At 37.5% G+C, this 22,099-nt stretch overlaps 1 protein-coding gene across 2 annotated transcripts in view; it reads left to right on the plus strand.

Moving 5' to 3' along the window:
* Positions 1 to 216: 216 nt before the first annotated feature.
* The window catches only part of GMCL1 (germ cell-less 1, spermatogenesis associated), a 46,659-nt gene continuing 24,776 nt past the window's right edge, over positions 217 to 22,099 (plus strand). For both annotated transcript variants that reach the window (XM_060117735.1, XM_060117736.1), the window contains exons 1-9: positions 217 to 703; positions 6,614 to 6,737; positions 8,554 to 8,650; positions 9,740 to 9,837; positions 12,410 to 12,522; positions 13,486 to 13,551; positions 15,264 to 15,348; positions 17,191 to 17,281; positions 20,329 to 20,466. In XM_060117735.1, the coding sequence (XP_059973718.1) occupies positions 444 to 703; positions 6,614 to 6,737; positions 8,554 to 8,650; positions 9,740 to 9,837; positions 12,410 to 12,522; positions 13,486 to 13,551; positions 15,264 to 15,348; positions 17,191 to 17,281; positions 20,329 to 20,466 (1,072 nt within the window). In that variant the 5' untranslated portion in view covers positions 217 to 443. The remainder of the gene's footprint in view (positions 704 to 6,613; positions 6,738 to 8,553; positions 8,651 to 9,739; positions 9,838 to 12,409; positions 12,523 to 13,485; positions 13,552 to 15,263; positions 15,349 to 17,190; positions 17,282 to 20,328; positions 20,467 to 22,099) is intronic.

Raw genomic sequence — 22,099 nt, forward strand, 5'->3', positions numbered from 1 at the left:
TAAAATAAATTAAAAAAAAAAAAAAAGCTAACCCGGCCCCCAATTCAGGATTGCAGGTGAGCGCAGCGGACCTCCCGGCAGAAAGCGCCAATCCGCACATGCACGTCCCCGCTCCCGCCCTCATCCCATTCTGCGCAGGCTCCACCTGTGACGTACACGCACCTCCCCCCGCCCCTTCCGGAGGCTCGCCGTGCGCATGCGCCCTTCGGTCCGCGCATTACTGCTAGGGCACAAGGTTCTGAGTTCCGCGCGCGGTGCGCGGCGAGACGCGGAGGGCGTGACGTAGGATGGAGACGGTAGCGTCCAACAGAACGGTCGCGGTTGGTCGTGAGAAGGTAGCGGTGTAGGCACACGGGCTCTGTAGAGGCGTGGGCCATGGCGAGAGACCGTTTTCGTTGGGCTCCCTGAGGTGCGCTCCCTGAAGTCTCTGCGAGCCGTGACCCATGGGCTCGCTGAGCAGCCGAGTGCTGAGCCACCCGGGGCGAGCCCGAGCCCAGCAGGATCCGGGTTCTGGGGCTGGGGGCTCGGCCCGGAGGCCGGAGAGTGGTGACGACGCGGCCGCCCACGGCTTCTTTAACTGTCTGGGCAGCCGTAAGCGCAAGCGGAGCAGGGGGGCCTTCTGCTACTGTCACCCCGATTCCGAGACAGACGAGGATGAGGAGGAAGAGGACGAGCAGCAGCGACTCTTAAACACCCCTCGAAGGTACGTGGGGGGACGCGCCCGCACCTGTTGGGCAGCTCCCGCGGTCCGGCCTGGGGATGAGCCCGGTGCCCGGGGGGCTTCGGGGGCTGCGGCGCTCTCCAGCCTGTGAAGAGCGGACGTGCCCTTGACGGGGTAGACCTGGGAGCCGGTCCGAGGCAGGGCGGATGGGGAGCACCTGGGGAGACGCCCGGTATTCTGGTTTGTAAACCACAGACGCCGCCAGGGTGGTGCTACAGCCCCAAGACGAGACTGAGAAACGCCAAGCTAGAGCTTGCGCCTCATTAAACCTTAGACAGGGCCGGCCGGCTGGCCCTTCGTAATACACCTTGGTCCTCTCTGAGTGGGTGGCAGTAGAATCAGTTGTTTTGCATCCGGCTGCCTTCTGTGGTCCAAGACACGTAAATTTAGTCTCTGAAGTGGGCACCCCTGTTGTCGTCCCACAGTGGAAGGGAAATGATTACAAACAGGAGCTCTCGCTGCACAGGTGAAATTTATCAGTAGTGTGTACATTTGTTCCTCACTAGGAACAGTCTTTCAACGTCTCTAGTACTCGAAGTCGTTGACCGTGGATATGTAAGGCAGCTTGCTTAACCTTTTTTAGAAGAGGTGAAAAACGGAATATTTACTTGCGAACTAAAATGTAGTTTATAAGTGGAATAAATTTTCACATAAAAAATCTGGTTGCTCCTCTTTTTTTAAAGTCCATCAGTGGGTCACATAGATGTAATTTTTTAAATGAAACTTTGAAAGATTCTAAAACTTTATGCTGCACGTGTTACATATTTATGGTCACATAAGAGTATCATAAACAATCTCTGTTGGTAGTTTGATTTATAAATCCTTTCATGCAGTTTTATGTATGAATGTTTATATTTACAAAAATGGACCCCCACTTCCAAACTGTTCAGTTACCTTTTTGGAGAATTAGTATTTTAAGAGCTCAGATTCTGAGTTCTGGTCTGTACTTTGCACTTAATAGCCTTATTTGCTCATATGTAAAATGGAGATACTAATACTTGCCTTATATAGGACTTGACAAATATTAGAGTGCATGCGATGCACAGTGCCAGGTATGAAAGCACTCAGTAAATATTAGGCCTCCTTGGGCCTCCCTGGTGGCGCAAGTGGTTAAGAGTCCGCCTGCCGATGCAGGGGATACGGGTTCGTGCCCCGGTCTGGGAGGATCCCATATGCCGCGGAGCGGCTGGGCCCGTGAGCCATGGCCGCTGGGCCTGCGCATCCGGAGCCTGTGCTCCGCAACGGGAGAGGCCACAACAGTGAGAGGCCCACATACCGCAAAAAGAAAAAAAAAAAAAAATATTAGGCCTCCTTGATGAATTGGCTCCCCTTATCTTTACAAAATGTAAAGACATTTACATTCCTGATGCTATAGCCACTGCCACTTTCTTTTGATAAGTGTTTAAATGTTACATCTTTTTCCACTCTTTCCCTTTAAACCTGTGTCTTTAAGTATCTCGTAGACAGCATTTAGTGGGGTCTTGATTTTTTAAAAATCCAATAGGATAATCTCTGTCTTTTAATTAGTATTTAGACCACTTGCATTCAGTGTCACTACAGAAATATATATGTCAGGGTCCATTTGAAAGAAATCACACAGTAATTTGAACAGGGAAAGTTTAATATAACCATTATTAGGAAGTAACAAGTGATTAACTGCTAAAGGTAAGTTACTAAGGTAAAGACATCTCTAAAAAATACAGGAAAAGAGGACATAGGGAGCTGTCACTACTTCTAGGACTGAGACAGAATACCCAAGGAAGGAACAAATTTGGGCTAGGACCACCTTTCCCAAGCTGAGACTCAGATGTTGGAGGAGTTGTGGCCCACTGGATGGTAGTGGAGTTTGCTAAGATGTGGAAGGCCGAGACTGGCAAGCGAGAAACTGCCCGCTGGTGTGCCAACAAAACTAGCTTGTAGGCTCTCTGGTCCATGAAGCTGAAAATATAAACTGTCTAGACCTTTACAGAAAAAGTTTGCCAACCCCTGAACTACATGAGTGGAGTGGAATGGAAAGCCTCTAAAGCAAATTTTTGTTAAAAAAAAATGCATGTCAGGGCCTCCCTGGTGGCGCAGTGGTTAAGAGTCCGCCTGCTGATGCAGGGGATACGGGTTCGTGCCCCGGTCTGGGAGGATCCCATATGCCGCGGAGCGGCTGGGCCCGTGAGCCATGGCCGCTGGGCCTGCGCATCCGGAGCCTGTGCTCCGCAACGGGAGAGGCCACAACAGTGAGAGGCCCGCATACCGCAAAAAGAAAAAAAAAAAAAAAAAAAATGCATGTCAGAGTCTAGTATGTGTTGTATCAGTACAAGATGCCTAGTTTATTCAGCTCAGCATGGATGAAGGGTGTAAGAAAATCTTGTATGTTGGCACTAATATGCTTCCTGAGGTTGTGTCATGTGCACTTCCACCTCAACTAACAACTCCATGAAAAGCCTTGGCCTCCAGGCCCACCTTCTCTACCTTATACCTTTTGTCAAGTGCATGTTTTACTTTTACGTTAACAAGACTTAAAGCTCAACTGTTCTGCAACCAGATCTTTAGTTTTTCGTCCATAGGTTGTCTCTAAAAATTGAAATCTAGTAAACAGTTAGTTGTTGTTATAGCTGTGTAAATATTGTTCACTGTAGAGTCAAGTAGTGTGCTAGGATTATAAATCATACTTCTTGGGTCCAATGTCACAAACCCTTGTTGTTCTCTTGGGAGAGATTTTCTAACCTCATAATTAAATGGAATTTTTTTTTTTTTACATTCCATCAAGTTGGGCCCTATTTTCATTTGTAGTTTATTAGACAATACTCTTTTTTGTATTGCTTTTTTATTTTCTTAGACTTTCTGACTGCCTTCCCTCCCACCCCGCCATTGACAAAATAATAATATTCCTTCATCATATCTTCAGATTTTTCTCTTTCCTAACACACTTGCATGGAGTCCTTCTCTAAACCCAAGACCTCCCTCCTGGGTCCCTCCATCCTCTTGTTCCAATCTGGATCCATTGCTCTCTAGGTCTACACTTATCCTGGGACTTACTTTGACTCTGTCTCTAGGATCGGATCCACTGTTTTCTGTAGCCTGTGTCTTTTTGTTTCTGAACTCATTTGAGGGAACTACATCCTCAAATATTTTCCTAAGAAAGGTGCAAAAGAAGGTAATTTGTGCTTATGTAGTTGTAAATTTAGTCTCTCACTTTAGTCATCTTTTGATTGGGTGCAGAAATCTAAAATAACTTTTTTTTTTGACCTATCTCAATTAAAATAACTTTTGATATCTTTGATGGTATTAATTCATTGTCTTCTGGCCTACCATACTGATGAGAAAATGTGATGCTGGTCTAATTCTCTTTTCTTTTTAGGTGACTTTTTTTCTCTCTGGAACTTTTGGAATTTTTTCTTTAGTATTTTGGGATTTAACTAGAAGGTGCTTAACTGTAGGTCTTTTAATGGCCTTGGTAGTTGGTGGATCCTTACAATCTGGAGACTGGTTTGGGGAAACTTTCTTCTGTAATTCTCTTTCTCCTGTTATCTTTGTTTTCTCTTTCTTGGACTCCTCTTAACTGGATTTTGGATTTCTTGGATTGTACCTCTTTTCTTTTTTTCCTTTCTAGGTCTTTTTTGCTTTGTGTTCTGGGAAATTTCCTTAACTTTCCCTTTTTTTTTTTTTTTTGAATTTCAGCAACTGTGGTTTTGGTCCCAAAGATCTCTTTCCCCCGCCCCTTGTTCTGAGTAATACTTTAGCTTAGCATCCTATTATTTTATAAATGTAGTAATCTTAACTCTCTAGATGTACTAGTTAGAGTTTTTTTTTCTTTAAGCTCTATTTTCCCTGAATTATATGTTTCCTCTGATGCCATTTTTTCTCTTTTTAAAAATAGTCTTTAATGCTGTTAATTTTCCTCATGTTGAGAGATCCTTGGTTGTCTGCTTCAGAGTGAGTCCCTGCTGTGTGTGTGTGTGTGTGTGTGTGTGTTGAGTAAATAGATCTGTTTCTGCTGGGCCTTCCCTTTGAGTAGGAAGACTGACTACTACGTTGGATATGGGCGGGGCATGCTTTGTTTTAGAGCAGAGATTCCCAAGCCTCATTGGTTCACAGTGCCCTTAGTGTCTCAGGAATTTTTTTCATGGCACCTCGGGTCCTAAAGAAATATCTCATAGTTAGGTCCAAACAACTTAATAGTGTAGATTGCATGGCATCTGAAAGATGTTGTTGTGATTTCCTTTAATTTTGGAATATTCCACATGCATCCCTGAGTTTGCTGTGGTGCTCCAGGTGCTTTGGCACACAGTTTGGGAACCACGATTTAGGGTGAATAGGTTGGGAGCTAACAGGCTACAGATTCCTCAAATGCCAGAATGAGGATTGCTTTGTCTGGGACACCAGCACCTACACCAAAGTCTTAGATCTTCCTGATAGATTTGTTCTGTTTCTTTCTAGAAAAACCTTGGAATCTGTTTGTATAAGTTATCTGTACTCTGTTCATAGAGAATGGGGGAGGCCATTAGGGGAACAAGTTTCCCCATTTTTTGCCTCACTCCTCACTTCTGCCTTCTGTTTCCCTTGAGACCTCATCCTCCCAGCCCCATCCCTACCCCCACGGTTCTGAAGGGCAGATGGGCTTCAGCCTCCATCCTAGACCGTGATATCTTTTGGGCTGTGGTTGTCACTGCTCTTTTCCATTCCAGTTTATTTTCTAACTTCCAGATCCATGGAATTCTCTCATCATGTGATAAACCCACGCTCACCTTTTTCCTGTTGTGGGTTTATTCCTTTCTGTACTTTTAATCTTTTCATATAATTTGGGGAGAGTGCTGTCAGGAACTGGAAACTACATTGTCTCATTTATTTCTTACAGTAACCCAATGAAGTGGATAGTAATATCCTCTTTTCACATCTAAGGTAACTGAACTGTGGTAGTAGAGCTGGGACTCAAACTCAAGTCTGTCTGCACTGAAGCATGTGCATTTTTTACCGTCTGTTGGGAAGCGGTGTTCAACACACTGATTTAAGACACCATCTGAAACAATTACTTCATTTTTTAAAAAGATTTAAAATTTTTACTAGGAAAGCTATCAGGATTGGCCAGGAATATAAAAGATATTGATCAGTCTCTGCCTAGGGCTTTGCTTACTTACTGAACCATCTTGAGCAATGATTGTCAAACTTAAAACAAAAATAACAATTCTTCCTTTAAATTAAATCTTATGCCAAATCCAATATGTTCACAAATATAATATATGATGCTGCTCTGGTTGAAGTTAGATAGGATGCCCAGAGTTCACACCTCGGCTCTCCCTGGTGGCCCCTAAGACACTTCTCCATTGAGCATAATTTTGAAAACCTTTGGTCTAAGGCTGCAAACCAAATGTGGGGAAAAAGACATTTTAAGGAGTTCGATACTAAAATAAGATTAAATGTAAATTATTTTTAAAATTACTTGTGTAGGTGAAATTTTTATTCTTGTCCTTCATTTTGTAGTTGCCTAGCAGTATTATTGCAACTGTATTACATCAGCCATAGTGCTGGTTACTAAATAAGGAAATACGCAAAAATCACCATGCTGACTTTTCTTTATTGAATAGGTAATTCTCTTAGTTCAAAAATCAGACATTGCAAAAAGCTGTATAGTGAAAGGTCTCCCTTCCACGCTGCCCCATCTATCCACTATTCCCCCTCCTGGGAATAGAGTACTCCACAGATAACCACTATTATTAGTTTCTTATGTTCCCTTCCATACATGAGCACATTTGAATATATAATATCCATCTGTCTTTTTATACAGTGGACAAATTGGTTTTATTTCATAGAAATTGAGCAAAAGGAATATTTTGAGTTACATGCAAAATCAGTAAAACATTCAGTTTTACATATATGTAACGTTTGCATTTCTTTTAACAGGAAAAAGTTGAAGAGTACATCCAAATATATTTATCAAACATTATTTTTAAATGGTGAAAACAGTGACATTAAGATTTGTGCTCTAGGAGAGGAGTGGAACTTACACAGAATATATTTATGTCAAGTAAGTATTTTATTTTTCTATATATTTGAGTAACCAAGGTAGTCTCTTAAAACAACTCACACTCTTATAAGTCTTGTTCTTTCTCATTGCATTTCACAGTAATCTTTTGCATGAACATTTGTTGTTTAAGTCCTATCTGATGAAAAGTCTTGTTTTGTAGGAGATATGGTGAACATTGTTAGTGAAAACTTAGTTTGGTCTAGAAAACAGATTTTGAGTTTTCATTGTCATTCCAGCCTTTTTGTCATTACTCCAATAAGGTATTTATTTTGGTGCCTTCTGTTGACAAAAAGGGAAAAAGGGAAAAACCATTCAACATCTAAGTTAGGATTGCTGAATTTGTTTATTTTGTATATGATTATTTCAGTTGGATAAATTCAGCTGAAATGTTGCTTTGTAGTTAAGATTTAATGTAAATGGAAAGTTCTTGGCACTTACTCTTCCCTCTCTCCTGGAAAATGCCAAAACCAAAACCAAAAAAGTATATGGACTAAGTCATTTAGCTGATATACCTGTTTGATTTCTGTGAAAATATTATTGTCAGCCACCCCATTTTAAAGATCCAAGACTTTCAAAATAAAAGAAAATGTTGTTCTAATGGCTCAAATATTTTAATCATTTATTCTTTCATCAAATCTGTTTTCAAGTCATTGGTCTAGGCAGTGGGAATAGAACAGTGAACAATTCACTTTTTATCCTGTGGAGCTTATATTTTCCCTCTCCTCTTCACGATATGACAGTAATTACTGGTAAGATGGTATAGTATAAGATTTTTCAGTAGAAGCATTTGAAAGGAATTTTTTCTCTTACACTTTAATCATGTTTCTTATTTAATTTTTTTGAACAAGTTTACTTTGGCTTGCAGTATATACCTCAGAGACTATACCAGAATACTGGTCTTAACTTGAGGACATGGTCCATATCTTTCTTTTTGATCTCTGAAAGCAGTTTTGTGAATTCAAGGGTGAAAATGCCTCTATTAAGGGTTTCCCTCTCAAGAGAAACTGGATTGATCATAGTGCAAGACACATGCTAAATTATAAGTCCGCTGAGGACAAAAACGTCTGTTTTGTTTTTTGCTATATTCACAGTGCCTTAAACTACATACTCAGTAAATTTTTAAAAATCAGTAGTTAGTATTTGATCCGTTCCAAAGTAATTCTAGTTATGGGAGGTGCTATCTAGAAGGTAACTAAAGACTTCATCCATTCTGGTGTCTTTCCAATAATTCAGATTCATTCTGGAATTTTTTTATAAGATAAAACTAAACTTTGGATTTTCCTTAATTCCTTGGGGATCATCCTATTAGTGTTGACTTGGGACTGGTCTGGACCCTTTATAGCCACTGAGATAGAGTAAGGACTCAACAGCTTTTAGTTTTCTCTTCTCTCTTCCACAGTGCATTATTTTGTATCCACGTTGTGTGTTGTTATATGTTTATGAGAGATACTTAAATATATGATATAATTTCTAAGCTTGAATTTAGAATGCTATTGAAAAGGAAAACATATTCATGTAATATACTCAGAAATTGTTTCAACTAAGTAAAAAGCTTAGTTGGTTCAAATAGTAACATAGGAAGTCAGTTCGGATAGTAATATGAGAATTTGGTTTGGTTCTCAATAATTAAAGTATTTTGATAAGCCTAACAGTGTCCTTATCTTAATTTCTTTTCTCCTATCTGGCAGTTTGTTTTCTCTTGAAATAATATGATGCGTAAGTTTGATAGAATAGTTGCTTAGAGTTAGAAATGGGAAAATAATTTGGAAGACACAGAAAGTACTGCATAAGTGTGTTTTTTGTTTTTGTTTTTAAGTCTGGCTACTTTTCTAGTATGTTCAGTGGTTCATGGAAGGAGTCCAGCATGAATATTATTGAACTGGAGATTCCAGACCAGAATATTGATATAGAAGGTAACTGCCACCATGATTACTATTATGCAAAAATCATAAAAACATAAACTTTGTATTCTTTTGACAGAAAATAAATATTTCCTTTTAACTTTGTTGGCTAGAGAAAAGCTCCATTTAACACCCTAAGGTGACAACTTTATATTAATTTACTCCATAGTTTATCAATTCTGTTCTATGTATCTTTAATCTATCAGCCTTATCAATCTGTTTACTTCATGTTTGTAAATATATCTGCCTGGGATATAGAGGATGTAGAGTGAAGGAAGGAGAAGTATGACCAATAAACAATAAGCCAATAAACATTATTCATTGATTATTCCCTATATATGAAGACCTTTTCTGGGAATAAGTATATGAATCATGTAGTCAGTATTGTTTTAGAGCTGTAAGGCCCTTAGATGAGGAAGCTGAGGTCCAGAGGCTTTAAGAGACTTACTTTAGGTCTCAGAGCAGTTTAGTGAGCCTATATCAGACTGTAGGTCTCCTAACTCCTATTCTAGTGCTCCTGCTCCTGTCTTTGATAGCTGAAGTGGAAGTACCCAGTACTCACCTCATAGGCAAACAGAAAGGAATATTTATAAAGCAAACCATGTAGGACATGCATGAGAATGGCAGTAGAGAAAAGGATGGACAGACTTAAATAGCTGTGGCAGCTGGGTGAGAGTGTGGCATGCATAGGACCAGGAGCTGTTCCACACTCCCCAGTGGTAAAGCACTGAAAGCACCAGGGTTAAGATTATCATTGGGTCTGTGTAGTTGTACTTAATGATTGGTTTACTCAGGGATATCTCTATAAAACTTTTTCCAAGGGTGTCTTAATTCTGACCACTAACTAATGTCAAGATTAGATGTAGAAGAATCCAGCATGATTTGGTAGAACAGATGGAAATGTATAACATTGTTATTAAATTAGCACCATCAATCCATAACCATTACTAATAGTTTAATTAATGATACTGATCTTATCCTTTTCTGTACCTACTAGATTTAGACATATGTCTTAGTGTATGAAGACTGTCATTATTATTTTTGTAATACTCTTACAGCTATAATTGTTATTTCATTCTACCTGTGTACTTTTGCTTTAAGCACTGCAGGTGGCATTTGGGTCATTGTATCGAGATGATGTCTTAATAAAGCCCAGTCGAGTTATTGCCATTTTGGCAGCAGCTTGTATGCTGCAGTTGGTAAGTATGCATAGTACTGAAAAAAAGGATCACACTTGTATCTTTGTTTCAAGGTATCTGTTCCAAAAACAATAAAACTTAGCTTTTTTATAACTTTTAAATGAAATGTATAAATATTCCGTTCATGATAAGTCATTTAAAATGTTTAATGAAAAGCAGTTTATTACAAATGAGACAGTCTTGATGCCTATGTAAAATGAATGCAAGCTATTTCTGTGTGGATATCTTAGAATGACTGTAATGTGGAAGGAAGGTACTTGTCTTAAATCCATTTACAGATTTCTATTCGTTAATAACTTATCTTGACTGTTTTAAGCAGGTGGCTTATTACTAATTCATATAGTTCATGGGTTTGGAAAACATTGAGTGCTTACTATGTAAATGTTTTCTTAATTATGAAATAATTTTGTGTAAACCACCTAAATGTATATAATCTATTGGTAGAATGACAGATTTGTTCATTCATCGGAAGTGTATTGAGCAGTGTGTCAAGCTAGGCATAGAGATACAAAGGTAAATAAAGATATAATCCACACCTTTAAGAAGCTCACAATATAATGAGTGTGTAGAGTGGGGGAGGGATGGTTGATATACAGCCTCAAAGGTAAAGTAGGAGCTGTCCAATATTATAGATGTGATGATAAACTTTCTGTAGGATTTAGTGGATGCACAAAGTGGTTGGTTTAACCTGTTGGTGTCAAAGAAAGAAGTTGTGTTTGAGGTTGAGCCTTAAAAACTGAAAATGTATTTATCTTGTGAAGTAAGAAGAGAGGGGAAGGAAGAACATTTCAGACAAAACTAAGACCTAGAAATATGAAACAATGAAGGATTAGAGAATCTGAGTGGAACATAGATCTAGCACAGAATATAAGAAGCGTTGGAGAGAGGGAGGCAGAGACCAGATCACGAAAGCCCCTCAATCAGTACATTTTAAGAAGTTGAGACTTTACATATAAGTACTTTTGGAAAGTTTTAATCAGGGGAAAGACAAAGTTATATTTCAGAATGCTTTGGGAACAGTGTGAAGGATGAACTGAAGGAAAGATGTGTATAAAGCCTATTACATTCCCACCAACAGCTGATTCACTTTGCTGTACACTTGAAACTAACACAACATTGTAAATCAACTATACTCCAATAAAAATTATAAAATAAATAAATAAATTAGAGAAATAATGATGAGAAAAAAACTCAAGGTATATTAACATTAAAAATTTGTTGCCACATCTAGGAGAATTATACTAGATATATTAAAATTAGTGTACATTCCATTAAATATGAAGAAAATGAAAAAAACCCTACTGCAGTAATTCACGGGAGGGTCTAAATGAGAGTAGTAGCAAAAAGCATGGAGAGGAAAACTGGTTACTGGGGAGGTTAAGCAGGGATAATCCACTGGACTTGGTGAGATATTAAAAGGAAAGGGAAGGAGTCTAGAATGGCTTCCAGGTAAGTGTAAAAGCCCAGTGGAGTCAACATTTTATTTTGATCATTTAAAAAAGTTGTTTCTTTTTTTTTTTTTTTTTTTTTTTTGCGGTATGTGGGCCTCTCACTGTTGTGGCCTCTCCCGTTGCGGAGCACAGGCTCCGGACGCGCAGGCCCAGCGGCCATGGCTCACGGGCCCAGCCGCTCCGCGGCATATGGGATCCTCCCAGACCGGGGCACGAACCCGTATCCCCTGCATCGGCAGGCGGACTCTCAACCACTGCGCCACCAGGGAGGCCCGAGTTGTTTCTTTTTATGTGACTTTTGTATACTGATTTATTTTAAGTATTAGTTAATAGCTTGCTAAATATCCTTGGCTGAGGTAATTTGATTTTTATAAATGTTTTGATCCTTTCAATACTTATTTCCAATAATTATACTTTATTTTTTAACTTTTAATCCTTTTTTGTTTTCGTTCTTAATTCACTTTCTGCATTATCTTTATGATTTAACTATTTAACAATAATACACTTGCATGATGAAGATATCTCAGAAATTTGAGTAAAAAATGACCGGATCCTTTCCACATATTAAATAAAGTTAGCTATTTGAAATCTTCCATATAAGCATTTTAGATTAAAAATTCAATGTAAGTTTTAAACAATAATATATTTGTTTTAGGTGTATTTCTTAGGTATTGATAGGTGTTTTAAACTTTAATAAAAACTTTGATGATTCATATTGTTTACTTACCTAGCCCATCACCTGGTCATCTGACTATATAAAGAGGTCTTAGTTTTAAAAGAACAGGCAAAACAGACAGAATGCTGCTTAAATTTGCAAAGGTCCCAGAGAGGGGAAGGACAGAAAAGAAAGAGAATAGCAATATTCACCTCTGTCTTACTGCTTTTACTTCCTCCCTTCCATTTTCACTTCCAAGTATTTAGTTTAATACTTGCTGGATTTTTTTAGGTATTTTTACTGGACTTACAAAAAGACTTAGGTTTGCTGCACTTAATGAGTTTTCTTTCTTTTCTTTCTTTCTTCCTTTTTTTAAAAATTTACTTTTTAATATGTAGAAGCACATATTCAGAGCTTATTTTTCCCATGTGAAATGGGCCTTTCCAGTGCTTATTTGTATTTACAGGATGGTTTAATGCAGCAGTGTGGTGAGACAATGAAGGAAACAGTTAATGTGAAAACCGTATGTGGCTATTACACATCAGCAGGGACCTATGGACTGGATTCTGTAAAGAAAAAGTGAGTTACCTTTCTTGTTTTTCCTTTTATCCTGCTTTAGGGAATTTGGCTGCTTTGGTTTCTTAAGAGAATGTATAGCTATAAAAAAGAAAGAAAAAAAAGGGAGGATAGAATTTGTTATAAAAGGTCTGTTTTTACATTTGGACTGTTTAGTAAATTCCTCAAAAGTGTGGTCTTTGTGATTGTGGGTGGGTTATACATGCTTATAAAAACTATGGCTGCTCTTTACAGCACATCTCTATTAAATTTTTTTAAGCAGTCGGCATAATAGCCATTACAGTCGTCCCTCACTATCCGCAGGGGATTGGTTCCAGGTCCTGGGTGGATACAAAATCTGCGGATGCTCAAGACACTTATTTAATGGTGTAGTATTTGCAAATAACCATCCTCCTGTATACTTTAAATTATCTCTGGATTACTTATAAATACCTAATACAATGTGAATGCTATGTAAATAGTTACAAATACAATGTAAATGCTATGTAGATAGTTGCTGGCTTGTGGCAAATTTAAGTTTTGCTTTTTGGAACATTCTGGAATTTTTTTTTTTTTCTCCAATATTTACAACTCTCGGTTGGTTGAATCCATGGATACAGAACCCGCGGATACCGAGGGCTGACTGTATATCAGTGCAACTACTGGCAATGTTTTTAATTCTTGAGAATTGCAGTACCCATTTTCAAATTATAAAGAAGGTAATAGAAGTATGTAAACCCCTTCATAAACCATTTAACACAAACTTGAAAATGAGGTTTTCTTAATGAGAAATGCTCTTTTTAATATAAAGGGAATATTCCCTTACTAACTGCTGACAAAAACAATACTAACTTTCCAATTGTTAAATTTAAAAATTTGTGCATGTCTTAGCAAGATTAATATTCTTTTTTTATTTTAACTGTAAGTACTACTTAATAAACCATAGATACATGATATATAATGTAATAATTCCATGTTTAATTTCAGGTGCCTTGAATGGCTTCTAAACAATCTAATGACTCACCAGAATGTTGAACTTCTTAAAGAACTCAGGTACTTGAATTTTAAATAACTTTATCATCATTTGTTAAAGTAAGCAAGACATTTTTGTATAAAGTAAAAATATATTGCTTATGAAAAAGTGAACAATTCAATGAAAGGTGTCTTGACTACATCATGAATTGAAAAAATGCTACACAAATTTCTTTGTTGTAAATGATACAATGTATATTATGACTACTCCTTTAACCAATTTTAATGGAAAAATTCATTGCTGCTATAAAACTATAGAAAAAGGGTTACCTCACTTTTGCTGGGCTCTTAGAGAATCTAAAAGTTTATTTTAAAAACCATCTTTTCCCATTGAGAAATTACATTTGAGGAAATTGCTTTAAACTTTTTGCTAAGCTTAGTGAAATTAAATTCACAATTAAGTTGGTCTTTTGAATTAAGTTTGCTTATTATTCCTTCCTTCTTTCAACAAATAATTTCTGAATGTCTACTGTGTGTAAAGGTACTATGTTAAGGGCTGTGAAGGAGGCAAAGGTGATTATGTCATGATCTCTGCCCTCTAGGAGCTTATTTGTAATAATGGAGCTAACTTATCTGCCCTGGGTCAGAGAAATTCAGAGTGGGAATGAACTTTTAAAGGCCAGTAGACTATGCAGTCACTTTCAGGCTTGCAGTTCCTTGACAGTGGTGCTTCTGAGACAGCGGTACAAATGTCCCTAGGAATGTGTGGCATTCTGATGGAAATATGCAAAACCAAAGCCTTAACATTGCATAGCTTACTGGGATGTCAATTTTAATGATTTGGGGGGGGGAGGTGTGGGGAGGAGTAGGAGAGAAGTAAACATTTTTATGTTTAAATACATTGTGGAATAGAGAGAATTGTTTCTTTGGATTTACAAGATGAAATACAAAAATTAATAGAAATGTTAATCTTATGGCTAGCCTACTCCTGGATTCCTGGGTCCTTTCCTTTCCTCTGCTCTTAAGAGGTACTTTGGTAGAAAAGTTTGAGAAGCATTATTCTACCAAAAAATCATCACCTAATGATATCAAGGCATAAACAAAGCTCTGCAGTATGTTTGGTTTAAAAGTCATTAGAAACACTTTTTCTCTTTTATAATTTCTCGTTGAGCTTTTTCAAAAGGAAGATAAATCATAGTGGTCATCTTAAAGCCCCAGATGCTCTTCTGGCTTTTTGTGGCTTAAAGGAAGAAAAGAAAAAGGAAAAAAAAGCAAAGAAAACAGCTAGTGATATTTCCATTCTAAATTTAAACTAACACATATTTCTTGATTTTAATCTCCTTAACAGTAATAAAAACATGTTTTATGACCAAGCAGTTCTCTTAAGCCTAGAGGTGAAAGATAGACTTCGAAGATATATCTCTTTCAGTGAATTTTGACAAGTGTCTTTTTTTTTTTGAATTGAATGAGGAGGAAAGAAAAAAGAGGAAGGCTGCCACTTTATCAGAGCATACTAAAACTTATCTTACTGGGACCTTGCTTTAACTTGATTAATTAACACAGCAAAGCTCTTTGTTTCCTTGTCAGTACAAGAAAAGACCTTTCACAGCATACTGTCTGAATTAAAAGTATCCTTATGTTCAGATAGATCCTTTGTCTTGGGCAAAAAGACTGATGTAATTTTTAATTCCACAGTTTCTTTTGATAAAAAAGACTTAAAGTTTTCAGTTCCACCAGGGTCTTTTAGCTTGTGCATGAAGAGAGGCTCACTACTTATATTTTATCTTTTCTAGTATAAATGTCATGACACAACTCATTGGTTCATCTAACTTATTTGTGATGCAAGTGGAGATGGATGTATACACAGCCCTTAAAAAGGTATTTCCATAATACGATGTGTGTAAAGATATCCCACTGCATTGCTTATAATAGTGAAAAGCTGGAAACAGCTAGTGTCCAGTGGTAAGGGAATGGTTATAAATGTGAGAAAAGTAAAAGGAAATATGCCAAGATGTTAAGAAGTCTTTATGTTTAGGGAGTTGATATCATGATTGATTTCAGTGGTATTCTTTATACTTTCCTAAGAATACATTTCTGTTTTTTCCCAGAATTTTTTTCAACAGTTAACATGTTCTTATTTACATAGTCAGAAATGTTAAATGTTTTATATGTTTTTCAGAAATGTTTGCAAAATTGAGCTTTAGTTGAATTAATAACTTTATGATGAAGTTTTCACATGTTTTTCTAGAGAATGTTGAAATTCTTTTAAAGGTCTTTGTACTTCAGGCATATATTTCACTTCATCCTTTTGAAAGGTTTCAACATTTTTAATATAATTTTGTTTTCACAACTCTCTGGAGAGACAAATTGACTATTACTCTTGATCTGTAGATGGTAAAACTTAGAATTCTTACAATTATTAAGTGGCAGGCTTGAGGCAGAACCCAGGCCTGTGAATTCTAGTCCATTGCTTTTCCCACTGCATAATTTTGCCTTTAGCCTTTTGTCCCTAGCTAACATGGGACAAAAATGTAGTTGAGTCTACACTCACAGTGTAGTTGAGTCTGTACTAATGCGGTCGTGAAATCTGGGAATAGTCACCTTCTAGGTTATATCATTGGGATTGTTTGTCTTATGATAGAGATGAGACTCTATTACTATTATTCCTCAGGACAGTTTAGTAACTGTGTTAACCAGTCGTTAAAGGAGGGTAGACAGTCCATTTCTATCTCTGAGCCACTGGTAATATTCATTCTTTCCCGTAATTATCGATGAATGCTTACTATGTGCCAAGCACTGCTCTAAGTATGTCACGCATATTAATTCTTTTAATGTCCTGTGACATTGACATGTTATCATGCTCATCTTACAAATGAAGAAATTAAGGCCCAGATTACATAGTGATATAATTTCCCTAGCTATTAAATGACAGGGCTAGGATTTAAAAAACAGTAATGCTCTTCATTACTCTGCATACTGTCTCAACAGCAATTAAGACAATAAGAAACTCCTTTTTCCCATATTTAATTTTTTCTTTTATAATCTCACGTAGTGTGTAGTGAAACTGAATTAACTGGTGAGTAGAATAAATTAGTATATTTTATATATATATAGTATATTATATATAATATACATAATAGTGTGTGTATATTACACACACACACACACACACACACACACACACACACACACAACATTTACCTTTTTAATACTATAATTACAGTGTGTCTGAGACCATAAGTACTTTTCAGGGATTAGCTTATTCCTTATCATATACTCATCTAGTTTTTATCTTTGGACCATGATTAATACCATGATGAATTTAAGACTTCTGAGCATATCATGTGATAGTTCTACTTCTTTCAATTGCTTGTAAAATGGAAATTAAAATTTTTAGATATCATGTTTTTTTTTTTTTTTTTTTTTTTTCTCTTTTTGCGGTATGTGGGCCTCTCACTGTTGTGGCCTCTCCCGTTGCGGAGCACAGGCTCCGGATGCGCAGGCCCAGCGGCCATGGCTCACGGGCCCAGCCGCTCCGCGGCATATGGGATCCTCCCAGACCGGGGCACGAACCCGTATCCCCTGCATCGGCAGGCGGACTCTTAACCACTGCGCCACCAGGGAGGCCCAGATATCATGTTTTAAGGAAGCAGTTTGAAAATGTAAAATCATAAGCTAAATGAAGTCTTGTAATTTTTTTAATTTATTTTTTTAACCTAGTGGATGTTCCTTCAACTTGTGCCTTCCTGGAATGGATCTTTAAACCAGCTTTTGACTGAAACAGATGTCTGGTTTTCTAAGAAGAGAAAAGGTATGCCTGAAATTTTTATTGAGAACTTGTCTTTTTTGTTTTAAATTGAAATTTAATTAAAATCAGGCCCTGATAAACCTAGGGGATTTTAGAGCTGGAGAGGACCTTAGCAATGATCTAATTCAACTCCGCATTTACACTGAGAAAATTGAGACTGGATAAAACAGATATAGAAAAAACAAAATTTTAATGGCCCTCAGATGCAAAGAAGTGGATAAAAATCATAATCCTTAGTTCACGATTTTTGTAGTACACTGTTATTTTTGGTCCATGCATGGCCACCTTTTTCATTTTTTTAAATAATGTATTGAACCTCAGTGAACTAATCTTCAAGTACTAGAACATTAGTAACTTCAGACTGCTCATGTGCTTCTTTCCTATTGTGTCCCTCTGACTTCGCTTTTAAAAAATGTTTAAATGTTTAATGTTATGGCATTTTGCATGTCTTAACATGAATGCGTGGCATAGTGATGTGCTGGTAAGCTGCCTCTATAAAAAAATAATCACTTATTTGTAGCATTTTTTAAAATTTTCATGATACAGATTCTCCCAGCATGGCTAATTTCAGGCTAGTAACGTGACACCACTGAATGCGGAGTTGGGAGGAAATGCATACCATCAGCTCCTGTGAGCCAGCACGAGCCAGATCCAGCACACCACTGGACAATATATCATCCTGTTGTTTTGTTATTGAACTATTTCATATTGTGGTATTGATTTTCATTTCCTTGAAAACTAAGGAGATTGAACACCTGTTTGTGTGTTTATCAGCCATATGTTTCTTCTTCTGTGAAATGTCTGTTCAGGTTTTTTTCCTATTTTAATATTGTATTTGTCTTTTCTTACAGATTTGTCAGCATTCTTTATATATTCTTGATTCTTTGCCATAAGTGTGTGTTGCATTTATCTTTCAGTTTGTAGTTTTTTTAACTTTTCTGAAGGTGTCTTTTGATGAATAGAGGTTCTTTATTAAAATTTAGTGCTCTTTTTGTCTTGTTTAAATAAATTTTGAGAATTATTTTATGTAGTGAGATTTACTAGCTAATTATTTTTCCTTCAAGCTCATGAACCAAAAATGTGTAAATGACCATATCAATAAAATCTAACTTGATTTGCTTGAAGAACAAAATGCTAAACTTCTATCTTAAATTATACTTTAGAGGTACATTATGGCATTTAAAGAGGGATTTGAGAAATTATAAAGGAAAAAAGTAGAGGAGAAAATTTAACTTAAAAAACAGAGATAAAAGCTGAAAAAGATAAGGACGGTGGAGAAGCTAAAAAGGCAAAGGGGGTCTTCCCTGGTGGTCTAGTGGGTAAGACTCCATGCTCCCAGTGCAGGGGGCGCCTGGGTTAGATCCCTGGTCGGGGAACTAGATCCCGCATGCATGCCACAGTGAAAATCCCACATGCCACATGCCGTAACTAAGACCCAGCAGAGCCTAAATAAATAAATAAATATTTTGCGGGGGAGGCAAAGGGACTCAATGGAAACAATAGATGTTAGGTAAATGTTGACATAAATTTATGCTCATTTGAGTTCCAGTTGGATTAACTGCAGCAGTCCATCAAGAGAGAAATTATTCTGTAGCCTAAGTGGCAGAAACTAGAATAAGAAGCTGTGGTCCCCTTCTGGTTTTCCCACTCCAGGCTCTCCATCCCAGCCTCAGTAGTGTAAAAGTATGCATTTTAAGATAACTTTTCAGGGAAACATTTATTGCATAAGGCAAAATGTATGTCTGATGTCCTTGTTTTTCAGTGAGAACTTTATAAGTTGTTTTTCAGTGAGGACTTTATAGGTTTATTTCATACAGTTTTTAAATTATAAAAGTGATGAATACTCAGGAAATAAGACCAAAAAAATCACTCGTGGTCCCCTCACCCACTATATTTTAGTATATTTCTCTTAAGCTTTCTTAATTATTTGACTTTGCAGATATATATGGGTCAGGACCATCAGAACAATAGAAATTTAGAAATTTTTCTGCACAATTATATGTAGGGATTTCTTCTTTTATTTACTATCCTTAATAGCAACAAGGCTGAGTCCACTGCCATGGGTATACCTTGTAATAGAGAACAGGCTAGGGATTATGTACAAGTCTCTGCTTGATAGCAGTAACTCCAGATCTTTCCTTCCCACTCATGAAAGCATATTAGAATGCAACTGAGAGTATTTTTAGAAATAACCTTAAATTCTCCCTAAAAGAAAAAATTGATAAACTTGAATTATTTTAACAATAAATACTACCCTTGTGTTGCAAATCCATGGCTACAATGTCTTTGTATCTTATTTTGTATTTTAATAGAGAATTAATGTATTAACTAGTGTTCATCACATGAAACTAAAGCATAAATTAGAAAGATCCCAAGAAATGTTCCATGTCCTGTGTATCTTGTGAAGACCCTTGAGAGAGGCATCTGGGCTCTAGAGTTCCACTGAAGTTGTGGGATTCTGGAAAGATACCTGAATCCTAACCACCATTCTCAAGCCTTCTTTTCCCACCTTGCTGCACTCACTGTAAGTTCCAAACTCCAGAAAGGTGTCAATTGAATTCCCAGCCCAAGGGTCTAATTAGGACCAAAGTTAATTTCCTGGGGCTTTTTTCTAAATCTCCCCAAGTTTTTTTTTTTTTTTTTTTCTTTTTGCGGTATGCGGGCCTCTCACTGTTGTGGCCTCTCCCGTTGCGGAGCACAGGCTCCGGACGCGCAGGCCCAGCGGCCATGGCTCACGGGCCCAGCCGCTCCGCGGCATATGGGATCCTCCCAGACCGGGGCACGAACCCGTATCCCCTGCATCGGCAGGCGGACTCTCAACCACTGCGCCACCAGGGAGGCCCTCTCCCCAAGTTTTTTATCCACACACCCAAAGTTTATAAAATCCTTGAAAACTTTGAAACTAGCTTATTTGTATTCTAATAGACGTGTGTGTGTGTGTGTGTGTGTGTGTGTGTGTGTCCCTGCCCATAAAAACATGTAGGAATAAATAAATTGATTTGAAAAAAATGGCTGTTTAATTTAAGCTGTTTTTTTGTTTCCTTTTACAGATTTTGAAGGTATGACCTTCCTTGAAACTGAGCAAGGAAAACCATTTGTGTCAGTATTCAGACATTTAAGATTACAGTATATTATCAGTGATTTGGCCTCCGCGAGAATTATCGAACAAGATTCTCTAGTACCTTCAGGTAAGAACATGAAGAAATTATGATTTTAAGTAATATCTTTCTGATTATAATAGTAATATCATAGAAAAAAATAATGAGGAAAATAGAAATTATCCTTAATTCCAATAAGGTATACATTTTTATACCAAAGCAGAATCATACCATATAGATAATCTTCTGTGTTCACATTATATATTGTGAGTATTTTCCCATATCATTAAATACTCTTCAGAACATTTAAATGGCTATATAGTATTCTATAATGTGTGTGTTCTTTAATTTGCTTAACCAATACGCTATTTTGGACTAGACTTTCAAAAGACTTTGGAAAAAAAATAAATTAATAAAATAAAAAAGACTTTTGAAGTACTATTTAGAGGTCAACTGCTTTTTCTATTAATACTCCTTAAATTTGCTATTTTCTGTTTTTTTTTCTTGTCCTAGTTAAGACTTTTTTTTTTTTTTTTTTTTTTTTTTTTTTTTTTGCGGTATGCGGGCCTCTCACTGTTGTGGCCTCCCCCGTTGCGGAGCACAGGCTCCGGATGCGCAGGCTCCGGACGCGCAGGCTCAGCGGCCATGGCTCACGGGCCCAGCCGCTCCGCGGCATATGGGATCCTCCCAGACCGGGGCACGAACCCGTATCCCCTGCATCGGCAGGCGGACTCTCAACCACTTGCGCCACCAGGGAGGCCCCTAGTTAAGACTTTTTGTCAAAGCAAATGTAATACCTTTGCCAATTAAAAATTTAAAATTTTGAAACAATTACTGATTTAGTTTTTTAAGTTAAGTATCTAGTGCTTGTGTAGGATTAAGTTTAGTACTATATTTGCATTTAAGAAACAGAAAATAGAATTTGTTTGAAGATTGACTTGTAAATATGTATAGATTTATCTGAAAGTTATAATTTTTTGACACCTCGGTTTTTAATATAGCTGTGTGTTTATAGATTTAAATTGTTAACTGAAATCTGTAATTTATTTACAAAAGTATTGAATGGAAAACAAACCCAGAGTTAACATTTCTGGTAGTTTTAAAATAATGCATTTTTGGGCTATCCTGGTGGCGCAGTGGTTGAGAGTCCGCCTGCCGATGCAGGGAACGTGGGTTCGTGCCCCAGTCTGGGAAGATCCCACATGCCGCGGAGCGGCTGGGCCTGTGAGCCATGGCCACTGAGCCTGCGCGTCCGGAGCCTGTGCTCCGCAACGGGAGAGGCCACAACAGTGAGAGGCCCGTGTACCGCAAAAAAGAAAAAAAAAAGAATAATGCATTTTTTATAAAATCACTCTAGGCAGGTTTATAGACAGTGGTTTTTTTGGTTAATTTTGTATAAATCATTTGTATTACGTTTGTGTGGGTTGTGGGTCTGGGTTTTTTTTGTTGTTTGTTTGTTTGTTTGTTTTTTAAGTCACAGTTTCTCTTGAAGGTTATGTTCCCTTATAGTATAGCAGTTCTGTAATAGTTTTAGTATGTGTTATACACCAGACCCTAGCAATGGTGTAATATTAGATGCCAAGGCCTATTACATACTCCCACTCTAATCATACTTGCTTTTAAGGCTCTCTAGAAATGAATTTTGAAAGAGGTTAAAAAATAAAGTCTTTTGTAAAGTAGTTTAATTCAGGTGTTTCTGTGACGCAAGTGGATAAGCTTTATA

This window comes from Mesoplodon densirostris, chromosome 14 (genome assembly GCF_025265405.1).
Source record: "Mesoplodon densirostris isolate mMesDen1 chromosome 14, mMesDen1 primary haplotype, whole genome shotgun sequence".
Taxonomy (NCBI): Eukaryota; Metazoa; Chordata; class Mammalia; order Artiodactyla; family Ziphiidae; genus Mesoplodon; species Mesoplodon densirostris.